The 26,164-nt window shown below is 40.9% G+C and overlaps 1 protein-coding gene across 2 annotated transcripts in view; it reads right to left on the reverse strand.

Annotated features, from left to right (window-relative positions):
• TMEM236 (transmembrane protein 236) overlaps window positions 1-26,164 on the reverse strand; it is a 53,508-nt gene that overhangs the window by 10,147 nt on the left and 17,197 nt on the right. For both annotated transcript variants that reach the window (XM_058681787.1, XM_058681786.1), the window contains exons 2-3: window positions 14,295-14,367; window positions 9,757-9,898 (exon numbers count right to left, since the gene is read on the reverse strand). In XM_058681787.1, coding sequence (XP_058537770.1) covers window positions 9,757-9,898; window positions 14,295-14,367 — 215 coding nt within the window. The remainder of the gene's footprint in view (window positions 1-9,756; window positions 9,899-14,294; window positions 14,368-26,164) is intronic.

A 26,164-nucleotide genomic window follows, 5' to 3' on the forward strand; every position in this document is an offset into this window, starting at 1 on the left:
TGTTACCCACTGTCCCGTTTATGGGGGTGGGGTGGGGGGAAGGGCTGTCAAAAAGTTTGAGAAACTGTGTCACACTACAGAGCCTTAACAAGGTCAAAGGTTTAATTTGCATACTTGCCTGTTCGGATCACAATGAATCAAAATGCTACCCCACAGATATATCCTAGGCAGGCAGAGACAGCTTGCAATACCTAATGAGCCAATCGTATGCATCTCTTCCCAATTCCATGGTCAGGGGTCAGTGACATCACCTTGGTAGCTTGAAATTGGTCGCGGAAGGAATACTTACACCAGATACATTGGCGAATGGTACAAAGCAGGGCTTTTCCCCACCCCCACTGGAGGGACAGCTGTGTCAACACTGACCAGCCTACTCCTATCTGTGTTCCAAATGGTATGCAAATCTTCACCAAATAATAATTCATAATAATAACAAATTCAAGACAAATATTCAAACCATCATCAATTCTGGAAGAGCCCAGGGACTGTTCTTTAGAAAAAGCATTGTACTGTTTTCCAGTACATTCAAAAGCCCTATTCATTGCCAGTTCCCTGCCTGGCATGGGAACAAATAAATGTATCATTTTTGGATTTTTAGGCAATGTAAAGTATTAAGAAAATTCTTTTGTCTAAAGCAGCTGGAAGGCTGGATAGGTTAAAGACCATCTTCCCCTCCATTATTAGTTCAAAGACTCATCTGGACAAGACATATATATTATATATAATAATGTAACAATGAATCATTACAGTATATTAATTATATGGACAATTATAAGTATATGATATGTACCAATATACAATTATATATTATACAAATATTGAATATATTTCAATAAAACATAAATAGTAAAGTAAAATGCTAAAAAGCATATAGTTATCTTATTTCCAAATATAAATAATTCTAGGCTTTGAAATGGCTTGAAATGCCTCTACTAGTAAGCACCTGAGTACAGACCAAAGCTTGGAATCCCAGCACGAACCCAAGCCGGGTGACAAAAATGAACACATAGGGGAATGAGCCTGTTTCTGGCCTTCAGAGCACTCCCTCTGCCTTAATTGTGTGCATTTGCTAGTGAAGTTTATTGATGTGCTATTCTATCCACTAAACTGCCAGCTCCATGAAAAGAGAGGCTGTTTTCACTCCCCACTGTACCCCTAGGACCTGGCCGAGCACCTGGTATGTATGTAACAGATCCTCCATAAAGATTTGCTGTATAGAAGGCAGGAGACATTCCTGTTCTGGAGTCTGGTGACATAAGGGAGCAATGGGCATCCTGCTGGGGAAATCCACACCAAGGCGAGCAAGCCCAAACATGACAGCCAGGCCCCCAAGCACACACCACCCTCCGTTCAACAGGAAGAAGGACTCCGGAGCTCTGCACAAGGTCTTCCATGAAGACTGCTGTCTGGCCGGGTCCTGGAGAGAGCACTTCAAGCGAGCCCACACGACTGATTCAGCTAAGGAGCTCTGGAGGATGTTCGGAGGTCCTGGCAGCCCAGGCACCTGAGCAGCTCAGGTGTGAGAGAAGACGTCACATGGCTTTTGGGCCCAGGAGCCGCTGGTGCGACGTGTCCCCTGCATCGCCCAGCGGGACTGGGGCACACATCAGCGGGAGACAGCACAAGCAGCAGCCCGATTCAAGACATTTCAAAGGGTTCCCAGGCACCGGCAGGGGCAGGAGTCACCAGTCAGAGGACAAAAATGCAGATGTGTGCTTCCGAGAAGAATGGGGTTTGTGAGTTCGCAGGAAACACGCTAAGAACACCACCCCCGGCCAGAAACAGGGGGGCTTGGGGTTCTAAACTAGCGGACCCACAGCAAAATGGTGCTCCATACAAAGGACCCTATGATGTAAACACAAAACGACCAAGATTTCCGCACATTATGCAGACCGTCAGCTCAACAACCTATTTTACTCTATTCACTCCAAGACAAGGAAATCTAGAACTTGAAAAACAGTGACCTGTACCTTTACTTTCAACCTTGGGCCATAACATTTGCTGATTAATAATGATATGAGGAACGGGTCTTGGTACTAGGACACAGTAATGCATGCTGAATTCTTCATGTTCCCCTTATTTCTATCAGCCTCCCTAAAATACTTACTCGGGAAAAATCTCCTGCAACTCTCAAGAATCTCACTTTGTATACTAAAATTGTTCCTCTCCCCCCCTCCCCCTGCCCCGTGTAGGAAGAAAGTACCGATTAAATGCCAAATTGTTACAATCATGTAAAGCTGTCCTAATCAAAGGGTCACCATGTGACAGCACTTGATGTCCTATGTCTTTTGGCACAAGGATGGCTACAATATAGTCTCTGGCCCAATACACACTGACCTAATCCTGACAGCTGGTACTTCATTAGAAGGTATAAATCAGAAATTCTACCCTTCTCTCAGGCCGGTCTGGTAAATAACGACTTGTTTCTTAAGAAGGCGGGGAAAATCCTAGAACTAACTTACTTTTCTGAAACTTCCTTATTCTAAATAGCAAACGGAGGGTATGAAAGGAAATAGTTCCCCTCCTTGGCATGGCCCCGAAACACAGTGTTCCTCATACGTACTCTCTAAACACATTGCAAAACACATTATGGAAGCCCAGCTCACACGCGGGGCTCATATTGTATAATAAGCTTTTTCTTAAAAAGAAACAAAGGGGAACTCAAAGTGCCATTCATTTTATTCAGAGAAAAGCAGCATCCTTCCCCCTTCCTCTCCCCCCCCCCCCACCTTGATTGTCTGTGGCATCTCTTATATTCCTTTTGGTTAAAGTGTTGAGTTCCATTTTGAGGGAATCTGGAAAGCAGATTCCTTTAGGAATTTGGATCTGGGCTCTTAGCTTTGAACTCGCTATATGTCACATTTCCCAATACTTCCTACAACCAGGGTCTCTGAGACAGGGTGGGTATCAGAACTATTTGTGAAGCTTTTAAAAATTACGGATGCCAGGCCTTAAACTAACCTCGCGTGTACAAGTATGTTCACAGGCGGTCCATGATTCACTGGAAATAGCTTAGAAGGATGAAAATCATCACCGTCATTCATTTAAGAAATTGTGTTAACTAAGTAAGAAGGAATAACTAAGAAAGTAATAGGTCCTTCCTTTTCCTCCTTCCATTCCTGCTCTATAGACTCCTAAACCTGGGTCAGTCCTACAGTTCCATCTTTTCTACCATCAATGCCCAGATTTCTCAGGATCACTGAAGAAATGATCCTCATAATGGAAGAACGATCGACTCATAATCTCGAGTGGTCCCAGGACAAATTCCTGGTTTCCCCTTTTCACTGAACCCTAAGCTTCTGTCATCCTTCCATCCCCCTGTCCTTGACCTTGAGCAGTTATTCCAAACCTTACCCATTCTGTTACAGATTCTCTCCCTCTGTCCCTCCACACTGCTCTCTGCAGGTAACTTTGCTTCCTAGTTCACAGTTCCTAGTTAAGGCTTTTAGGCATTAACAGGTGTAAACAGCCCCTGCTTGCTTTCTGCCCACACATTAAATCATAGTCACAAGTCTAAATCACCTGGGGGGCTTTAAATACCACATGTGTCTGGCCCTACCCCCCCCCCCCCCCACCAAAATTATGATTTTAATTATCTGGGGTTCAGTCTGGGAGTTAAAAAATTTTCAAGTCTCTTAGGTGATTCGAAAGGGCAGCCAAAGTGAAAACCAATGTTCCTAATTGGGGCTACATGCCAAGAATCCAATGAGGTTTTGTTTTTAAAAATCTAAGTACGCCCAAGTCCCATCCTGATTCAGTTTATCAGGTGTTGCTATGATTGGCATGGACATTTTTAAAGTGCTCTATTAAGTCCTTTCTTTATGTTGGAAATGCCAGAAGAAATGGACAGAAATACAACAGAGGCAGGGGTCTAAAAGCTTTGCCAGATCAAGGGAAGAAATACACTGATTATCATTTCTGATTGATTGGGTGCATGTAAATTAATGAGTTTATATCCTACAGAGAATCCAACTTCTTTTCTTTATGAAACACTTACATGTAAGAAAGTTTCGAGAAAATATTCAGTAAATATTTATATCACCTTGGAGTGAGAAAAATACTTTTAAAGCATAACACCATAGACAGACTCCATCTGGGAAATAGTGACAGAATGGAGTATGTCAAAATTGGAAATTTCCTATATCAAAAAATTAAAAGGCAAATAACTGAAATATATGCTACGTTTCTGACAGGCAAAATTTAATGGCCTTACTATTTACAGAACTCATGAACCAGGAGTAAAAACAACAAAAAAGAATAGACGTATCAACAGAAAAACAGATCAAGGACATAAATATATGAGTTTTAAAAATACAAACAGCCAAGAAATCCACAAGAAAATGCTCAACACAACTGCTATATTAAGGAAATTATTAAAATAATAAGATACCGTTTTTTGCCTATAAAACTGGCAAAGATGAAAAGGAACAAATTATCCAAAGTTACAAGGTTGAGGAGAAACAGGTGTTTTCTTACACTGCTGTTTAGATGCTAAGCAGGGCATTCTTTAGAGGGGGTCGTTTGCTTGAAGGACACATATCAAAAGCCTTAAAGCTTGAATACACTTTGAGCCAGAAATTGCAACACCTAGGCATTTAACCTAAAGAAGTAATTATCTAGGCTGCTGAGGTCCTGCGGCCCTTGGCCCAGGTGTCTGGGTATTAAGAACACTACACAGTAGGAACTGGACCGGGGCCACTGCGAGCAGATTTATTTGAAAACCTTACGCTGCCAACATCGTACCTGGCACCTCTTACTGATGTGACAGTGGAAACCACCTCGTGCGCAGTGCTCTGATGTTTTCCGCCCAAATAGCCTGTCGATCTCACTTCTAGCAAGTCGTCTCTGTGCACATACCCCCAAGGCAGCCAAACCATCGTGCTACGCCCGTTTGTAAAATCCCCTATGAAGGACCCCCCCCCGCCCCGTATTCGTCTGCATGTGCAGCCAGCCCACAATAGTCCCATTTCTTCTGGCAAGTGTCGTTGCCAAGGAGTCTGGGCATGTGCAGATGCTCAGGGTCTTCCGAGGACACTCTGTGGTCATCCAGTGACAGTTAACTCTCTCTGTCCCCGGCCTCTGCTTGGCCGGTCACCTCGGAGTGGCTTGTAACTCACATACACAGCACCGGGTCCCCCAGACACCGACCACCTGCACCAGCCATGCCTGTGCGCCCGTACATACGGCTCACCCCCACTGCTCGACTCAAACCACATCATCCTGCTCATTCTCACCACATCCTTCTCCTTTTTTTTCTGCAACCCTTTTTACTTCTGAACAAGAGTCATAGAACAGTTGTTAAAAACCAGGAAAAAAGAAAATCTAGTTGTCCAACAACAGGGTTAGTTAAAAACTCATGGCTAAATGAGTCACGGTTCATTAATATAATGGGATACTATTCAACTAATAAAAAACGATGATACCACCACATATTTTTAAGGAAAAAAGATACAAAATAGGTTTCCTTGAGTCAAGCATGCCCCTGATGATGGTATCAGCTATCAATCTGTAGTTTATAGAATCCTGGTGGATTTCCATTTTCTTCTTTTTTTGCTTATGAGTATTGGACGATCTTTTAAAATAAATATGTATTTGGGGGAAACAGAAAACATTAGAAATAAAACAATTTCAAACTGGAATATTAAAAAATGGATCTGGTTTTTCATACGTATTGGGCCTCAAAACCTGTGTGTGCCCCACGAGGTTGGGTTTGCTCTACCTGCATTGCTGTAATGTGGTGTACGTTAGCGTGTTGTGTAGCATTGTATCATATCCCCAAAACAGCAGCCGTCACAAGACCTTGGATGAGGGTGCACTTGGTCTCTGGGTAGGGCAGCATCACGATTCTCAGAGAGCCATGGGCTGGAGAAGTAGGGAATTGGCCACCTGAGATACCGTACTGCCCTGTACTGAAAGCCACAGCTTATGAATCTAAATGAGGTCCGAGATTAATGGTTTTCAGACATTTAGCAGAAGAACCATTTTTTTTTCCCAAATGAAATCTGACACAAACCAATGCCATGCCGATGTGGTTCAGGTAGGAACTGGAGCACCAGTGACTCTGGTTAAGCTTCCCCTTTCTGCCCACGGACCCCTACAAATCCGCTCTGTAGGTTTCCGAAGTTTACTACTTGAGAAACAAACAGTGGCTGGTTTTAAGAAGGCAGCTTTCACCTCAACAATAGGTTTTTCCATTCAGACTGTGAAATCCAACTGGTTATTTTTGCCCATTTATTACATGCAGTCCTGAGTTTCTTAAGGCCCAATCTTCCTTCTGTGTAGAAAGCTTTCTTCACCATATCTGCCTAAACTCCTACAAATCCCAGATATTCCCTTTAGTATTTTTCTGACCTCCGACACCTTACATAAAATATTTCTTCACGTGTAGCCCCATAGTACTTTAACTATGATACTCTACTCTACCACTTATAACATGGTGCTTGAGGCAAGCTTAGGCTGTTCAAGTGCGTCCCTACAGGTAGAACTGAAACTTTGCGTCCAACCATTGACTTGTTTGTGTGTCTGTTTGCATTCGCGGGTTTTTATGGAGGTTAAGGAATCTGGGTGGGGGCAAAGGGAACCTAATAGTGACCATGATTTGGGGTTCAGACAATATAGGTTAAGACTGATGTAAGGAGAAACTAGGATATTCCCTGGGAGGCAAGTCATAGCAGGACGAAAAGTGTTTAGAACACAGAGTCAGGCAAGAGTGGTGGGAAAATAGCAGGCCAAGTTGTTTGTATGTAAGAATAACGAATGGAAAAAAAGCAGGAGCAGGAAATATTCAGTAGTCTGGACCAATAAATGAGACCACAGGAGACTCACCTTAGTTCTGGGAGAGGGAACAATATGGAAGAGGAAGAAAGATGGGGGCCCAGTCATTCAATGGTTGGGACTGAGCTAATAAAATTCAAATAGAAATACCCACATACTAATATGAGCTGGGAACATTCAGGCGATACACTGTATTCTTACTATTTGTTCCCAAGACTGGGACTTGCCATTATTAGGTATGACATCTGCGAGACTGCCATGCATCAGAGATCTAGGTACCAGAAAATATTCCCGTGTGAGGCCCAGGCTATGTGAAATAATGTATGGACATGTGCTGACATGATCATCACTTGATACTGAGATATTTCAACTGGTAATAGAAAGTTAGTGGAAAGGACTCCTTGAACCCGTTAAGCCTGCTTTAAGCATGAGCACTTTTTTTTTAAAAATATAGAATAACTTGTATTTAAAATTTTAGTAAAGGAAAAGCTACACAAAGATCAAGCTTCTGTAGCTTGGAATTAAGGCGGATGGGATGGCACAAGGGGGTCCATAAATCCAAGCACTGCAGATTACCTTAGTTTCCTCTACTATAGGATCATGGCTGTTACAAGTTGACCGATGGGTATGCCTTTCAAACTCTCTGGACCGAGCACAATATATTACCTTTCCCAACCTTTTCTAAAGGGAGCCAAATGTTTTTAAAGCTCGTTCACCACCCACCCCTACCCAACCTCTTGGATTCTAAAGTACCACATGCAACAACAGCATATTTTTAGCCTACTGGTTTATGTTCAGACTCACATATTACAATTTACATGTTTATGACTTTATGTATTAAGTTCCAGAGGATAAATGATAACACTCCCTAAATTCAAAGCTCACATAATCCATTTTGTTAGTATGCATGTTTAAAATAAGTAAAGGGGACTATTTGAGTTCAAAAGCTTGTACAAAAATTAAATGCGTGTATAATTAATATTTGCAAAGGTGTTTTGAGTGAATGCTAGTTTTTTAAAGTGGGACTTTATTAAAGGGTAGAGCTATTCAACCAGACATTAGCCTGCTCAAGTTTGGGCAGTGAAGAGCTCAAGAAGGAGGCTCTTCAAATAAGAAAAAGCAATTGTATAAAATGTTCTCAGGTCTTATCTCCAAGACTGACTTCTTTGGGGTTTTCTTGTGTCAATGCTCAGTGTCATTGTCACTTCTGGATACAGAGAAAATTCTCCTTTAACAACCAAACTCATCACTTAAAATATAACTTGTTCCAAAAAATGTAATGTACATTTTTAATTTTAATTTTTTATTTCAGAGATAGAGCGAGAACAGGGGAGAAAAGCAGAGGAGAGAGAGAGAGAGAGAGAGAGAGAGAGAGAGAGAGAGAGAGAGAGAGAGAGAGAATCCCAAGTGGGCTTCACACTCAGCATGGAGCCCAATGCAGTGCTCGATCCCACCACCCTGGGATCATTACCTGAGGCAAACCAAGAGTCAGACTCTCAACCCACTGATCCCAGATGCCCTTACATGTACATTTTTTTAAAAAGAGAATGTTCATGGGGCGCCTGGGTGGCTCAGTCGGTTAAGTGTCCGACTTCGGCTCAGGTCACGATCTCGCGGTTCATGAGTTCAAGCCCCGCGTCGGGCTCTGTGCCGACGGCTCAGAGCCTGGAGCCTGTTTCAGATCTGTGTCTCCCTCTCTCTCTCTCTGACCCTCCCCCGTTCATGCTCTGTCTCTCTCTGTCTCAAAAATAAATAAACGTTAAAAAAAAAAAAGAGAGAGAATGTTCACTAAGAACTTACACAGAATGTTCACATTAACATGGAAGGTTATTAACACGGAAGAATTTTTAAAAACAATCCATTTTCAAGATAGGTTTGCATTGAGAAGGAATCTAGAGAAGTAGCAAAGAAAGTGGCAATTCCCAAATCTCCTCAGTTTGAAATAAATACCCTGGACTCTGGAGGGCAGATGTAATTTGAGGGTACCTTTTCCTCATTAGATGGCCACTAGCTGCCTGCCACCTTAGCTACCTTGTCACCTGTGTTATGTTAAACATAACAACCATCGTCTCCCACCTAAGGACAAAGTGCAAAATATGTAGCTCAGAATCTCAGATTTCCTGGTGGCCTCCAGCTCAGTTTTATTTTTCAATTTGAGGAGTAAGAGTGACCGGAAGGGTGGTGGCTCATGACCCATAAGTGATTCTCTGGTCTTTTCCTTCCTGGAGGTAGGAATCATTTCTATTACTCTCCAGAATTCCCCTGTGACTCACTCGCTTTAACCCATCCACCCCACCAGGAAGTGATTCGACAAAACCTACCCACTTCACGTATAAAATCTTGGTCATCCAATAACGATAGCATACACATATTATAAATTATCACATGAAATTAAGTGAAAGTTGAAGAAATTTAAGACCAACTGAACAAAATACTCAATTAACAAAGTATCTTTTTTTTTTTTTTTTAAGACCAACCTATATTTAGTTTTGACTGATCCCTTTGGAGGAATGTGGTATATCTTGGTTTTGGTAGTGTGATCTTTAGCTTTTTGACAATCTGCAATTAAAAACACATAATTCTCTAGGACATAACTTCAGTAGTCACATTAATTTCTATCAAAGATATCCAAAACTATATTTATTCATCTAAACTGAAAGGTTTTAAGGTTTCTAAAAATCTAAATCTATAATAATTTACTTAGATTATTTTCTTGCTAGAGTAAACATTAAGGTTTTTCTTATTAAATATTTGCTAAGTTTATTAATTTATCAGTACTACCAAAATACAAATAAGAATAACTATTTAGCTATCAAAGTAGTTTTTAAAATAATTATATTTAGATATCTCCATTTCTAATCTTCTAACTGTAATGTTAGAGGTAAGAAAAGGTATGATAAACATGTCAACAGATAAATGGGTGACAGAAAGGTAAACAGTATGTCAAACTTTTAAAAATCTTACATTTAAAAGAATACTTACATTTTTGCAACCTTCTAAGAGAATATATCCTGAGTTTTTCAATAATATCCACCACAATCAAGGAAGTCAGAACCAGAGAAACTGGCAGATCAGGTAAGGTATCAGGTAAGGTATCCGCAGAACCATTAATACTCTTTTGAACCTGTTTTCAGAAAACCATTTAGAAGCATTACTTCTTTTGTGCTGTCTTTGTTTAAAATTCTTTTAATAGTCTGGAAGCAACATTAAATTAATTACAAAGACATTTACTAAAAGACTAGAAGCTTGATTTCCAGCTTTTCAGGTAATCAATCCCATTTGTAAAGATGTAATAAAGATTCTTATCAATGGAAGAGCTTTCAGTTCAAGAGAGAGCTTGGTAAATACGCACCAAAATATAACAGCAGGCTCCTGGTAATGGTGGGATGGGCAATTTCTTCCAACCCTACTGCTAAGCAGAGCCTCTGAGAGTCCCTACGTCAAAGAATTAGAGGGATACGGGGCGCCTGGGTGGCTCAGTCGGTTGAGTGTCCGACTTCGGCTCAGGTCACGATCTCGCGGTCTGTGAGTTCGAGCCCCGCGTCGGGCTCTGTGCTGAGTGCTCAGAGCCTGGAGCCTGTTTCAGATTCTGTGTCTCCCTCTCTCTCTGACCCTCCCCCGTTCATGCTCTGTCTCTCTCTGTCTCAAAAATAAATAAACGTTAAAAAAGAAATTAAAAAAATTAAAAAAAAGAATTAGAGGGATAGATATTGGAGTTCAGGGTCCTCCAAGAAGAGAGAGCCCAGGTAAACCCAGCCAGGTTTTGGGAGACTTCCTTCATCTGATTATGGTATCTACATAAAAACTTATGGCAAGCATCATATTAGTGGTGATACGTTAAGAGTTTTTCCTCTGAGATCTGGAAGATGACGAAAGTGCCACCATGATCAATTCTAGGCAACGCTGTACTAGAAGTCCTAGCCAGTGTAATGAGGCAAGAGAAAGAAATAAACACTGATCAATTCTATGCAACACTGTACTAGAGGTCCTACCAGTGTAATGAAGCTAGAGAAAGAAATAAACACTGCAAGTATTGGAAAGAAAATAAATATATATCATTATTCATAGACTATATAATTGTATATGGGGAAAATCTCCATATGCAATAAAGGGAAAATGAGACTAAAAAAAATGATACCATTCAATGCAACCTCAATCAAAATTCAAAGTTTTTGTGGAAAATGAGAAGCTGATTCTAAAATCCATATAGAAATAAAAAGGACAAGGCATTTAGATGAAAAAGATATAAAGATTTACTCTTGGAAATATGAAGAGCCATTGTAAAACTACAAGAATTAAGTCAGTGTGGTATTGGCATAGGCATATAAAAGTAGGCAGTGGACAAAACAGAAGGCTTGAAATAGACCATGTATATATACAGAGTGATTTATAACAGAAGCAGCAGTGCAGAGAAATGCGGGAAGACAGACTTTTTAATAAATAGTGCTCAGTGCATTGGATGCTATTTGGAGGTAAAAAACGGACTCCTTACTGCACAACATATACAAATATTAGCTTCAGATGGATTGTGAATCTAAAAGAAAATGGCAGGGGCACCTCGGTGGCTCAGTTGGTTAAGTGTCCAACTTCGGCTCAGGTCATGATCTCATGGTTCATGGGTTCAAGCCCCACATCGGGCTCTCTGCTATCAACGCAGAGCCCGCTTCAGACCTTCTGTCCCCTTCTCTCTCTGCCCCTTCCCCGCTTGTGCTCTTGCTCTCTCTCTAAAATAAACATTTTTAAAAAATTAAAAAAAGAAAAAGAAAAGAAAATGGTAAAACATATAGGCTTCAAAGTATAATATAGGGGAATAGCTTCAGGACTTTGAGGGTCAGATTCACAGTATGACAAAATCTCTTCAAGTTGCCAAAATTACTATATCCATGAAAAAAAAAAAAACCACTGATAAATTGGACTATTTTTAAATTAAGAACTCTTCACCCAAAATACCATTAAAATATTAAGTCACAAAGTGTGAATATATTTGCAATATATAAAATCAAAAAGGGCTTGAGATCTGAATATATTAAAAAGTTCTGAATTGATTTTAGAAAGATAAGTAACACGATAGGGAAAAAATGGCAAGATGAAAAAAGTGCTCAATTTCATTAATTTTTTTGATGTTTATTTATTTATTTATTGGGCGGGGGGAGCGGGCATAGAGAGAGAATCCCAAGTAAGCTTCATGCTGTCAGCGCAGAGCTCTTCGCGGGGCTTGATCTCACAAATTGTGAGATCATGACCCAAGCCGAGATCAAGAGCTTAACCAAATGAGCCACCCAGGTGCCCCTCAATTTCATTATATTGGGGAATGACAATTTAAAACTATAATGAGATTCAAGAATATATGCCCAACAGAATGGCTAAAAGACTTAGAATGTAAGGCTAGCTAGAATATGCAGCAACAGGTATGCTCATTCTCTGCTAGCATTAAGTCTAAATTAGTAGAATCTCTTTGGGAAACTGGCATTTTCTGCTACAGTTGAACCTTTGAATATCTATGTCCCATCAGTTATACTCCTGCACATTAAATGAAATTCTTGCATACGTGCATCAATAGACATACTCAAAAATGTTCACAGCAGCATTATTTATAATAGCCAAAACCGGAAACAACTGAAGTGGGCATCAGAGGCAGAAGTGATAAATAAATCGTAACGTATTCATAAAATGAAATGAATGAATTCACTCCACAGAATGAAAACGATGGAATACCATTGTACACAAAAGCCTGAATGACCCACACTTGTGAAAAAAGGAAGCCAGACACATATTAGGTAGATAGAAGAGAGATAAATGACAGATATAGATAGAGAGAGAGAGAGAGAGATAGAAAGGTATATAATTTTATCTCCAATTATAAAAAATTCAAAACAGACAAACCAATCTATGGAATTAGAAGTTAAGATAGAAATCATTGCAAAAAACATAGGGGTGGCTTTTAGGGAACTAGCAAAGCTTTATTTTTTGACCCTGAGTAGTGTTTACACAGGGATTGCTTTGTGGTATTACATTAATATTGTATATTGTATGTTTTATGCACTTTCTGATTTGTGTGTCACACTTGAGTAAAAAATTAAACAAAAGAAGGAAAAAAGCAATAGTGGGTAAGGACATAATAGAAAAGAATCAAAAAGGGCAATCATACTACAAATGTATCATCATTTTAGGATAATAGGTTTCCTTAAAAGGTTGTACGCTAGGTGGGGGGAAGGTTGTACACTGAATTTTTTTTTTTTTTAATTTTTTTTTTCCAACGTTTTTTATTTATTTTTGGGACAGAGAGAGACAGAGCACGAACGGGGGAGGGGCAGAGAGAGAGGGAGACACAGAATCGGAAACAGGCTCCAGGCTCCGAGCCATCAGCCCAGAGCCTGACGCGGGGCTCGAACTCACGGACCGCGAGATCGTGACCTGGCTGAAGTCGGACGCTTAACCGACTGCGCCACCCAGGCGCCCCGTACACTGAATTTTTAAAGGGAACCTCCTACATGCTTTACAGAGTCTTTTGGGAGGAGGGAGGAGAAAATGATAAATCTAGATTAAAATATTCACATATTGCTGTTTGATGCAAAGCACATCTATAGAGTCTTCCAAGGTTATTCTATACATTCACAGACTGTCCAAATGTAGCATCTAGGACACATTCTAACAATCATGTATTTCTAATGACGTCATACACTACCCAGGACTCCCTCCCCTCGTGACACCTATCATAGCTATTCTAATAGCCGACTGTTTTTCTCTCTACTATCAATAAGCAATTACTCAAGGCCAGAGACTCTCACATTTCCAGAGTGTTGTATCTCATTACCCAGCACAGTGCCTGGCATGTGATATGCACTTAATAACTACTTACTTGACATATAGATAAAATATAAAGTACTTTAATTTTTTCACTTTGGAGACGTGAAAATTACATCTTTCACAGCATTGTGCAAATTAATAAGGTTAACAGGGCATTCTTCTTTGAACTTGTCAGATAATAAAATTCTCACAGCCTGAAAGTTCTGCCTCTAATATTACTGTCCTGTAGATGCCTGTCTATCAGAATCCTTTTGAAGCTGCATTTAGTCAAAACATAAAGTCAAGCTTATTTTCAAATAAATCTCATGTGCAAATCCTTAGACAATGGATATATTATTAAAGGTCTGAGAACCTGACGTGTATTCCCTCTGGATATTGTTTAGAACTGAGGACACTCGAAAAACATTAGGTGAAAGCGGCAAATGTGAATCCACTTTTAAATTCCTTGCTTTTTTATGATCTTGGAATAACGTTCCTCTCTTTCACACACACACATAGAAGATATTTTTTTTTAATTGGTTGCTAGACCTTCTTTCACAATCACAGAGGGGGAAAAGTGATCTTAGTACTTTAAATATTCATATTGCAGCTTGGAAGAAGACTGGATAGAATAAACTTTAGGAAAAATTTCGGGCACACCGTTTTATAATATTCCGGTAATAGAGGAAATTTTAAAATCTCAAAATCTTGCAGAATGAAGAAAAAATCCATACCTCAGTCCCTGCGATAGAAAAGCTGAAGCTGGGAAGTGTGGTGAGTATAACACACATCATCATAACAGGTCTCCTAGCAAAGGACAAAAAATAAGCAAAAGCAATAATGTACAAGATCAACAGTTCCGGTTACATTTTGCTAATTTAGCAGTTCCTGTTCCATTCATCTCTCATTTTTCTAAGAAGCTACTACTTCCCTATTTCCATTTCCCAAATGTTTCAGTATGGCAAAGGGGAACACATGCAAAACCCAGAATATTTTCTAGAACAAAGGTTCACCACCTTTGTTCCAGAAAAAATAACTAGCCAGCCATGGACTTCCAAAGAGCATCACCATGGAAGACAAATGACATTCAACATTTCCATAATTCCATAACTGGAATCCTGCCAAAAAGTTTCAGCTCTGGTGACCAACTGAAAAAAAGAATGTGACTTTTTTTTTTTCTCCATGTTTATTTATTTACTTTGAGGGGAGGAGGGGCAGAGAGGGAATCCCAAGCAGGCTCCAGGCTCAGTGCCACACCCAACACTGGGCTCTATCCCATGACTGCAAGATCAGGACCTGAGCTGATATCAAGAGTTGGATGCTGAACCGACTGAGCCACCCAGGCACCCCAAGGGCATGCCTTTCTTAAGTTATATTATACCCTATCATAACATTGATTTTTTTTTTTTAAAGAAGACATTTAGAGATGCTGTACCAAGAATGCCTTCATTTAAAAAAAAAAAATTTAATGTTTATTTACTTTTGAGAGAGAGAGAGAGACAGAGTGTGAGCGGGAGAGGGGCAGAGAGAGAGGGAGACACAGAATCTGCAGCAGGCTCCAGGCTCTGAGCTGTCAGCACAGAGCCTGACGTGGGGCTCAAACTCACGAACTGCGAGATCATGACCTGAGCTGAAGTCGGACGCTTAACCGACTGAGCCACCTAGGCACCCCACCAAGAATGATTTCAAATGAAAACATGTGGATATTTCTTACTTGAACTAAAAAAAAAAATCGTGTGATATATACACGATTTTTCACACTGGTTTTTGGACCACTGTTTTTTTTCACAGTGGTTTTTGGACCACTTCTTAAAGCCTTCATGAACAATTAATCAAATAGTTATTGAGATATAATACTTTATGACTCTATGTCATAATATCTTATGACAGAAAGAATTAAAATGCTCACTTAGCATTATTAATTGATAGGAAGACAAAAGATGCTCAAAGCTTTTCTATGATGAAATATTTACATTTCTGTTCCTTAAATACACATTTTACTAATTACACTTATATGATAATGTGTTTCGAAGTACAAAAAGTGCTGAACTCTTTCAAATAACTAACGATTTCTCCTTGGTCCTGCCATGCTTCTGTCAATCCCATCCTTGTCTTAGATATTCTAGGTATAGACATAAGTTAGAGGGCAGGATAGACCCGTCTCCTAGCCAGACTCAGTACGACCTGCTAAAACCAGAGGTACAATGGGGTTTTTGAGAAGTAGCTTTGCCTCCTTTTCTGGTCCCAGATCCAGGTTCCTGCAGCACCTGGCTCTGGCTGGAGCCTTCATGGAGCCCTCTTCTTCTCAGCTTGTGCTCTAAAAGATGAGAGTGCCCCGGGGATTCCTCCTGCACCTCCTCTTTATGCCTAATTGTCTCAAGCAATCCCATGGCTTTAATTTTATTTTAATGTTTATTTTTCTTTGAGAGAGAGAGAGAGAGAAAGAGTGGGGAAGGGGCAGAGAGAGGGTGACACACAATGCAAAGCAGGCTTCAGGCTCTCAGCTGTCAGCACAGAGCCCAACACAGGGCTTGAACTTATGAACTGTGAGATCATGACATGAGCCGAAATCAGACACTTAACTGACTGAGCCACCCAGGTGCCCCTCCCATGGCTCTAAATATCAACCACTTACCCAGGACTTCCATATATATACATAGACATAGATATAGACATAGACATAGACATTTTTTTTTTTCTGAGCTCTGGGCTTGTATGCCCAACTCTGGCACCTCCACTTGGGTGTCGAATGGGCAACCCAGATTTAACATGCCTGAACAAAGACCTCACATCCCTGTTCCAATCATCATCAAATGCTCTCTGGTTTACTGCAAGTAGATTTACTGAAAGTACGTGTCACATCCATCCTTCGCTAACATCATAGCTCATTTACCATCATGTCTCATCTCCAAGAACTTCCTATCCAGTTTCCTGTTAATATTTCTATTCTTGCCTAGCAACGTTTTCTCCATAGAGCCAACTGTTATATTTTTAAAATGTAAAACACATCTTATCACTGCCCTGCTCAAAAATCTCCAACGAGAAGGGGTGGGGTGAATGAGGAGTTAGTGTTGAGTGGAGACAAGAATGAAGACGAAAAGGTTCTGTGGACGGATGGTGGTGATGGAACAACAGTGTGAATGAGTTTAATGCCACTGATACGTACACTTAAAAGTGGTTAAGTTGGTAAATTGTGCTACGTGTATTTCACACAAAATACACACATCTTTGCATCTTACATATTTTTTAAAAATCTCCAGTGGGTAAGCAATGTAATGTAACCGGAACAAATTTGAAACCTATTGCCCGAGCCTACATGTTCTACATGACGTGGTTTCTCTTCTTTCTCCTACTCTCTTTCTCACTTAGAATGACTTTCCTCTCCCTGAAACCCCACTTACCTCCAGCCATACTGGCTTTCTGGTTGTGTCATGATCACATCAAGCTTGCCTCATCTTCAAGTTGTACACTGTCTCTACCTTCTGCCAGATGCCCCCCATTCCTGGATCTTCCATGTTGGAGCCCTGTTGTCATTCCAAATTATATATATCTGCGGCCTTATGACCACCTGAAGTTCTGCTGATTATTTCTTGTTTATTGTTTCACACATTCCTCTTTGCTGATCCTCAAAGTAAGTTCCGTGGAGGCGGGAAATTTATCTGAATGGTCTCACTACATTATCTCCACTAACTAAAACCACGTTTTTGGAGCCTTTTTTTGTGCAGTGAGACTTCTGAGAATCTGGTAAACCCTATGGACCTTTTTCAAAACAGATTTCTTTTTAAACAAAAACAGAGCAATTATGTTGAAATACAGTATTCCAAATTCTTTTAAAAATTTTATACAGGGATATATGTGCCCATCTATGAACACGTTGTCTCCTTATCTTCTTTGGAACGCTCAAGAGCTAGTGGAAACTGGAATCATTCATAATGTCAAGGTAGCGAAGATCATTAGCCATATTAAGAAGTATCTGCAACAATTGTAATGTGGTATGAAAAGATCTAACATATATGATATGAAAAGATCTACTTAATGAAGTTATTAGGTTCTGGTACTTGTAGTGTGCTTTGTTACCAACATGCAAAATGGAAAGAAATGCTAGTTTTCAGGTAGAGGCTACAGGGAAAATGAAGATGCAACCTGTTTCTAATCCAAGATCTGCATCTTATGTATCCAAAAATAATGATAATCTATATTTTAAAATCTTGACTTACTGCTAACATAGATTTATTATAATTTATTAATAAGTGTTGTGGGTTAAATTATGTTCCTCCCCAAAGATTATGTTCAAGTTTCAACTCCTGGTACCTTACAGTGTAACCTTATCTGGAAATACGGTCTTTCCAGAGCTAGTAAGTTAAAATGAGGTCATTAAGGTGGGCCCTCATCCAACACGACTGGTGTCCTTATTAAAAGGGAAAATTTGGAGAATGTACAGAGGGAGGATTATGTGAAGTAACGCAGGAAGACACCATGTGACGATGAAGGCAGAGATCAATCAGGGTGACGCATCCGTAAGCCAAGGAACGCCAGAGTGCCGATGAACCACCAGCCCTCAGAAGGAACCAACGGACCTTGAGATCGAACCAACTTCGATCTCAAGACGACTAGCCTCCAGAACAGGGACACAACACATTCGTCACCCAGTACTTTGCTATGGCTATGCTACAAAACTAACACAGAGTTTGCTCTACAGGTAGGGGGTACTACTGGTAACAAATACCTAAAAATGTGGAAGTGGCTTTGGAACAGGGTAATGGGTAATCTGGAAGAGTCTGAAGACACATGACAGAAACAGGCTGGACTGCCTAGAAGAGACTGTTAGAAAAATATGGGCATTACGGGAGATTCTGGTGAAAGCTAGGAGAGAAAAAGAGGAGAGATGTAGAAAAGCCTCTAACAATCTTAGAGAATACACGCATTGTCCCAAACAGAAATGCTACAAACGTGAATGTTCAAGGTGTTTCTGGTGAAGTCTCAGGCAGAAAGGAGGACCATGTTGTTGGCAACTGGAGGAAAGGTGATCCTTTCTAGAAAGTGACAGAGGGGTGCCTGGGTGGCTCAGTCGGTTGGGCGTCTGACTTCAGCTCAGGTCATGATCTAGTGGTCCATGAGTTCGAGCCCCAAGTGGGCTCTGTGCTGACAGCTCAGAGCCTGGAGCCTGTTTCCGATTCTGTGTCTCTCTCTCTCTCTCTGACCTTCCCCCATTCATGCTCTGTCTCTCTCTGTGTCAAAAATAAATAAACGTTAAAAAAAAAAAAAATTAAAAAAAAAGAAAGTGGCACAACCTTGGCTGAACTGTGTTCTGCTGGGTAGAAAATAGAACCCACAGTCGATGAACTCAGATATTTAGCTGAGATTTCTAAACAAAACACTGAAGGCACCGCTGATGATAGCAAAATACAAGAGGAGAGGAATAAATTGACGAAGGAATTGTTAGGCAAAAAGGAACCAGAACTTAGTAAAATATAAGAGGAGAGAGAGAGATAAATTGAAGAAGGAATCGTTAAGCAAAAAGGAACCAGGACTTGAAGACTTGGATATTTCTTAGTCTATCCATATTGTAGAAAATGAAAGGGTGTGTTCTAGAGAGGATACTAAGGGTGTGCCTTGTGAACCCAATCACCTATCTCAGCAGAAATACTGGCACTGCCAGCTTGGACTAAAGGGGGACAGAGATGGGACAAAAGGAAGGAAGGCTGTTAGACTTCTGGGATGCAACAGGCAGGAAATGGGCTGGTGGGGCTATTTGGCTGTGAATGTGTATTATCCTCTGAGATGGCTCTAGGGGCCTCAGAGGCTCCACTGCAGGCCCAGAGGCTCCCTCCTTAGACCCAGAGGCCAGGGAAGGAAAGGCTCTCCCATCCTGAGGGCAGAATGTCCAGCCACAGACGATTTTTGTCAAGCCTTACAATTTAGTGACATTTGCCCCGCTAGGTTTCAGTGAATCTATTCTGCATGTGGGAAGAACATGAATTTGGGGGAGGGCCAGAGGGCAGACTGTCACAGGTTGAATTATGTTCCCCTAAAAGAGACATGTTGAAGTCCCAACCTCCTAGTACCTCAGAATGGGACTGTATTTGGAAATAGTGTTTCCAGAGGCAATAAGTTAACAATTAGGGTGGGCCCTAATGCAACAGGACTGGTGTCCTTATGAAAAGGGAAAATTGGGAGACAGATACGCACAGAGGAAAGACTATGTGAGGAGATACAGGGAGGAACACTATGCAACGACGAAGGTAGACATCAGGGTGATGCGTCTATAAGCTAAAAAATGCTAAAGAGTGCCAGCGAATGACCAGAAGCTGGGAGAGAGGCCTGGGACGGATTCTCCCAACAGCCCTCGAAGGAACCAACCAACACCGTGATCTCAGATTTCTAACGTCCACAAGTGGGAGACAATACATGTCTATCATTTAAGCCCCCACGTTTGTGGTAGTTTGCAACAGCAATCCTAGGAAATCTATACAATGAAATTTATGCTGGAAATGCCACAGACACATCTTTGAAGGGGGACTCACGCTAAGGCTAGTGCAAGGCTTCAATGAGAGCACAACACGGCTGAGGAGAAGGACCTGTAGACATGGTGTAAGTCCGGATGGAAGATGAGTTAGGGCACAACAGAGCTCTGTGCGGGTCTGTAGTAAAGCATCAGGAAGAAGGTCTCCCCCAGGAGTAGGTCCACGAAGAAAGACCTGAGTTCAAGCCACAGTGAGTTAAAGATTCCAATTTGTGCAGCAAGAATTCTGACCATGAGATTTCTCACAGGGAAAGCACAGGGAACGGAATGCATCAGATAATAACTTGGGAAACCACTCTGCTCAGAAACTCCTAAACATTCTCGATCGCTAGCTCTTCAAGTCAAGGCTTCCTTCCTTGTCTTTCAAGGCCTCCCACAATCTGCCATTAACTTCCCAACAAAAAACACTAACCCCAGTGAGCTCATGCAACAAGCCAAGTTCTGCATTCATCCATTCACCCACTCATCCAAGCCCTTGTTAAATGTGTGAACTACACTCAGTTGTAAGGACACAAAGACACGTAAGGCACAGTCTGGCTTTATGGCACTTATAGGCTCAGGAAGTTGCCTAAGCACAAGATGAGGTAACCGTGTGACAAGAGCAAGTTTTTCTAGGAGTTTTAGTCTCAGTTATGAGACTCAGTTATGAAAGTGACACTGTTGCAGTTGAAGTCAATACCTCACACCAATAGCTGCATCAACAGGACAGCTGGGTATCAATGAGATCATGTCTGGACATTAACAAGCCAGTCATCATCCCAAGGAAATATGCAAAAGGGAAAAAGGTCCAGAAATCACAGGACAAGAATACCTGATAAAGCCTGGACACTGGAGAAGAGAAGACTTCGCAGACTGCCATGGGACGTAGTTGAGATGCGTATACTTTTAAACATTTGAAAAACGTTCATATAGACACAGTGAGCTCAGGAAAGTCACCTCTGGAGACACGGTTTTGGGACTGATCATCATATAAGTGGCATTTGATACTATGAGCCAATGAGAGTACTTGCAAAGCAATAAAAAGGGGAAAATGGGGCAGGGGGAAATGGATAGAGCTCCTGGCCATGGCCAAATTCACTGGCATATAAAGGGAGGGCAGGGGCGCCTGGGTGGCTCAGTCAGTTAAGCTTCAGACTTCGTCTCAGGTCATGATCTCATGGTTTGTGGGTTCCAGCCCTGTGTCAGGCTCTGTGGTGACAGCTCAGAGCCTGGAGCCTGCTTCCGATTCTGTGCCTCCCTCTCTCTCTGCCCCTCCCCCACTCACACTCTGTCTCTCAAAAATAAATAAACATTAAAAAATTAAAAAAAAAATTTTAAATAAGAGGTCCATGGTCTACCCGCATCGTAAGAAAGAGTGTCGTAGAACTCTCAGGTGCCTTCGAGCTTTAGGATTCTATGGTATAATGCCAATACCATTGTACAAGCAAGGGGAAGAGTCGATTTTTAAGGGGCAGGACTGATGTCCTGTGCAGAAAACATTTTTCATGAAGATTTTTACTCTGTCAACAAGGACTGCAAAGGAAGGGGGATGGGGAAAAGAAGCAAAGGACAAGACACCAGCTGGTGAAGGCTACCAGAGCCCCAGCATCAGTGAAGAAAATGTTCTTCATGCTTCCCTGAACAAAACCGTCAGGACAAATGATGTGACATCGGACTTGAATGTATGAAAACATGGGGAACCATGGCCATGTATGATGGCCCTGGAAGTTAGTGCCTCACTGGGGTGAAGAAAACAGTCACGGAGAACACAGAGGTGATGCCAGAGACACTAAAGAGGGAGAATTAATGGAATTTGGTGACTTATTGCACAAAGTGGGAGAGAAAAGCACGTGTAAATATACTCTTTCTGATTTACTGGATACGGTGGGGCAAGGAAGAAAAAGCCTGTAGTCAAGTATCGGAAAATCATTGCTACTGAGTAGTTAAGGAGAGGAGAGTCCACTGGGAGACATGGGAGTGCTGTTAAGCGCCCATGTTTAGTTCACGGTGATTAACGGATGACCTTCCCAGGACTGAAAAGGGCAAGCTTTACTTCCTTCAGTTTATCCAGCCCGTCCGGCAGTGCCCAGATGTGATTCGTGCTGTGCACATGCCCTGTGTGTGCCACTGTGGAACAGTAAGGTGTTCAAGAGACCAGGCTGTGGAGACAGACCCCCCTGAAGTCAGCGTGGGCTCCACGGCTCACTGGCTGTGTGGTTGTGTAACTTCGGCGCCTCAGTTCCCTCATTTGTAAGACGGGCACTGTAAGTCTTCTTACCCATAAAGGTTAGACAATTAACTAAAATAATATAGACAATGTGTTTACACCCATGCTTGGTACATAGCAGCTGTTCGACAAAGACTTGCTTTTATTTTACTGCAACTACAACAGCTACTACTGTTACTACCACTGTCTTAAACGAATCGACAGCAAATTCTGTCTAAGGGATTAAGGACTTAAGCAAGGCAAAATGCAGCCCAAAATGTTGGGGTCTTTCCAAGGGGGCACTGCCCAAAATTCCTGATATGTCACGATCTAAAGTAATTATACGCTGAAAGACTTGAGAGAATTCCTGAAACGCAGCCCAGGGTCTCAAGGCATTCTGAGAATCCCCACAAATTCTCCATCATTATCCTATGCCCTGGGACCCTCTTCACTGATATCTTCCCCAGTTGCAGGCTAGCCCTATAGTTCAATGGTTTCGCATGTTCACTAACACCCCAGGAAAGGATTTCTCTCATTTGCTGGGATATACAATTTGGTGTGTTTGTAAATAGCTTTTCCTCATTCCTCAAATCATCTCCCTAGCCTATTACGAATTAAGACAGGCATCCCTGAAAAGAAACAATCATTCTAAAGAGAATGAGGAAGTGTCCCACAAAAGTAAAGAGCACTGGATTAAAGTTCAGGCTCTACTGTTGATTTAGTGTGTATGTCTTAAGCTCTCTGACATTGTTTCCTTCCTTAAAAAATAGGAATTATATCCCTTGGTCAACCTCGTAACCCTGGTGTGCAGGTCAACTGAAAAAATAAAACATAAAAGCACTGTATATATGCCAAATACTTTATAAGATATTCGTTGATATCACGCTATTGGCCTTCATTTTTCTTGAAGAATAAAAGAGACCTCCAAGATTTTCTAAGTTCAAAGAGTATCACTGATGGCATATAATTTTCTTCAGTTTAATCAGCTTTATCATCAGTTCTACTATTTCTCATTCGGAGGATTAAACAAGATCATGTTTTAAATGGAAATACTAAATTCAGCCTGAGGTAATAACAATAATATGCACTGAATCCTTCCTATGTGCCAGGTATTACGCTTGGAACTTTATCTGCATAATCTTATTCCATTTCTTAAAACGGCACTCAGGTGAAAAACCGAGGTTGTTCCCATTTTGCTCACGAGACAATTACAATTCAAAGAACTTAAATAACTCATACAAGTCCTTGCAGTCAATGTCAAAGCTGGGATTTGAACTCAGGTCCGCACCTCTTAGCTGTGTGGCCAGGACTTACACTCTACTAGCTGGATAACTCATTCTCTCCTAAATACCAGATTCATGGGGCTAACAATGCCCACAGGAACCTACGGTAAGAGACAGCAATATGACAGCGCTCATGAATGAGGCTATGAGGAAATAATTTCACAGTTTCATTGAAATTACAGATAACCTATAGTGTATCTATTTAGAACACCTGGGGCCAGCCACATCTGCAAAGGAAAATGAAAGGCCAGAAGAGTGTTTCCTTGAAGAATTCACTGAAAGATGTAATTGGGACAGCCCAGGACATGTTAGCCCAAGGGGGACATGTGAACCAGATTTATAAAGCAGAACGTGCACTGGAAAGTAGAAATAAATGAAGGACCACACTGCCTTCCTTACTCTCAAATGCCTCCAGTAGATTCGGACCTTGTCACTCAAAGAGGCAGTTTAGGACAGTGGCTGAAATACCAAATATGGAGTCAGAAGGACAGAGGTCCAAAGTCTCGTCCTCTCACTCACTAGTTATTGACCAGGGAAGTTGCATAACCCTTCTCTGATAATAAGTTTCCCTTTGGGAATAATAATGATAAAATCATGAAAATAACTCCCTCACAAGATGGTATAGAAGGAAATGCAATTCACATATAAATCTCTAAGCACATACGTGATCAGTAAAGAAGCAGTTATAACTTAATGATGATGATGATGGTAATAACTGATATGGAAGGTTTGCTGCCTGAATGATATTCAGAACCTAGGATCCTAGAGGTTTGAGTCGATGGCAAAAAAAAAAAAAAAAGAATCAAGGAGTGCCTTCAGGGGCTGGAGTAAACTAATAGAAAGCCACTGGTCATTTGGGTGTTCCATTCTTCCCTCAAAACTCCCAGCCCAGCCAGGAGTCCTGGACAGTCAAAGCAACTCCTAGGTGATATGAGGAGTGGAGGGCCCAGCTGAGCTCCAATTCCACTTGACAGATATCCTGAGGATTCGGGTCAAGGTTTGGAAAATCCTTAAACTGCACCGATAAACTCGGTGTAAACCAAATGGTTTACTTCCGGAAACCCTTCAAGATCTTTGCCCTCAGGGAACTGAAAGTCCCCCCGGGCAAGTTTCATGGAGCCACATCTTAAATCAACACCTAAAGGACCTCTTGAACTCCACACTTCGGCTCTCCAGGTCTGCATCCTCCCGACAGTATTTCTAGCTAGATTTCTGTATCTATTATTTTTACATTTCTGCCCTTGTTAAAATCTCTGCTGCTTGCTTTTCAAGTGGGTTGATGTTGTTTGACTTTAAAATAAAAGATCAGCCTGAAAGAAGGGTTAACTTATCAAAGAAAACTAAGAAATCTTAGATGAGTAGAAATCTGATCTAAAGTTCCAAAAGGGGAATGCCTGGGTGGCTTAGTCAGTTAAGCATCTGACTCTAGATTTTGGCTCAGGTCATGATCGCAGAGTTCTTGAGTTTGAGCCCCATATGGGGCTCTGTGCTGTCAGTGAAGAGCCTGCTTGGGATATTCTCTCTTCCTCTCTCTCTCTCTGCCTTCCCCCCTACTTGTGCTCTCCCCCCATTCTCTCTAAATAAATAAATAAACTTAAAAAAATAGTGGCATCTGGGTGGCTCAGTCAGTTAAGCATCTGACTTCAGCTTAGGTCATGATCTTACAGTTTGTGAGTTCGAGCCCCACTTTAGGCTCTGTGCTGACAGCTCAGAGCCTGAAGCCTGCTTCAGATTCTGTGTTTGCCTCTCTCTCACTCTCACTCTCTCTCTCCCTCTCTCAAAAATAAATAAACACTAAATTAAAAAAAATTTTTTAAATAAATAAAGATCTGAAAGGAAAAATATCTTGTATCTGAAATAATTTGTACTCAATACAGGCGATACAACATTAGCTAAACTGTTAAGTTAAAGCAACATTAGATCTTAATTTATTTAAAATATTTCTGTATTATTATTGAAATAGCCCCCCCCACCACCAGGGTAAAAAAAATTTACTAACATAGTAAAGTATTATTTTTAAAAATCTAAACAAAGGAACTGGGTGCTATATGTAAGCAATGAACCATGGGAATCTACCCCCAAAACTAAGAGCACATTTTACACACTGTATGTTAGTCAATTTGACGATAAATTATATTTAAAATAATAATTACAATCAAAAATCTAAGCAAAGGAACCAGTTAAAAATCTCAGTTGGCTAAAGGCCAAAGGATGCTTCAGACCCGAAAAACAATGCAATTAGACATTTCAAAATAGACATTACTTTGTTTCGTAAAGTAATGTAAATGTTTGTAAAAGTAAAATTCCATATTATCATTCTATAATTAAGATTTCTATAAATTAGCTGTGATAACTTTATGCAATTCAGTGTACAAAGGAATTAGGGCCAACATATAGTACTCAGGGTATCATAGACTCATGCTAACTACGAACTTATGAATACATGTAATTTGTTGCTAACAGGCAGTAAAAAAGGCCCCTATAAAAATATAGAAGATACCATAATATCAATACAATTATAGAAATGGTGACAATGACTTCTCATTAATCATAATGTGCATATACATTATGTACATTTGTGCTATGCTAACATCCCTACACGTAGCACCTGAG

The sequence above is a fragment of the Neofelis nebulosa genome, chromosome 8 (assembly GCF_028018385.1).
Source record: "Neofelis nebulosa isolate mNeoNeb1 chromosome 8, mNeoNeb1.pri, whole genome shotgun sequence".
In the NCBI taxonomy this organism is placed as follows: domain Eukaryota; kingdom Metazoa; phylum Chordata; class Mammalia; order Carnivora; family Felidae; genus Neofelis; species Neofelis nebulosa.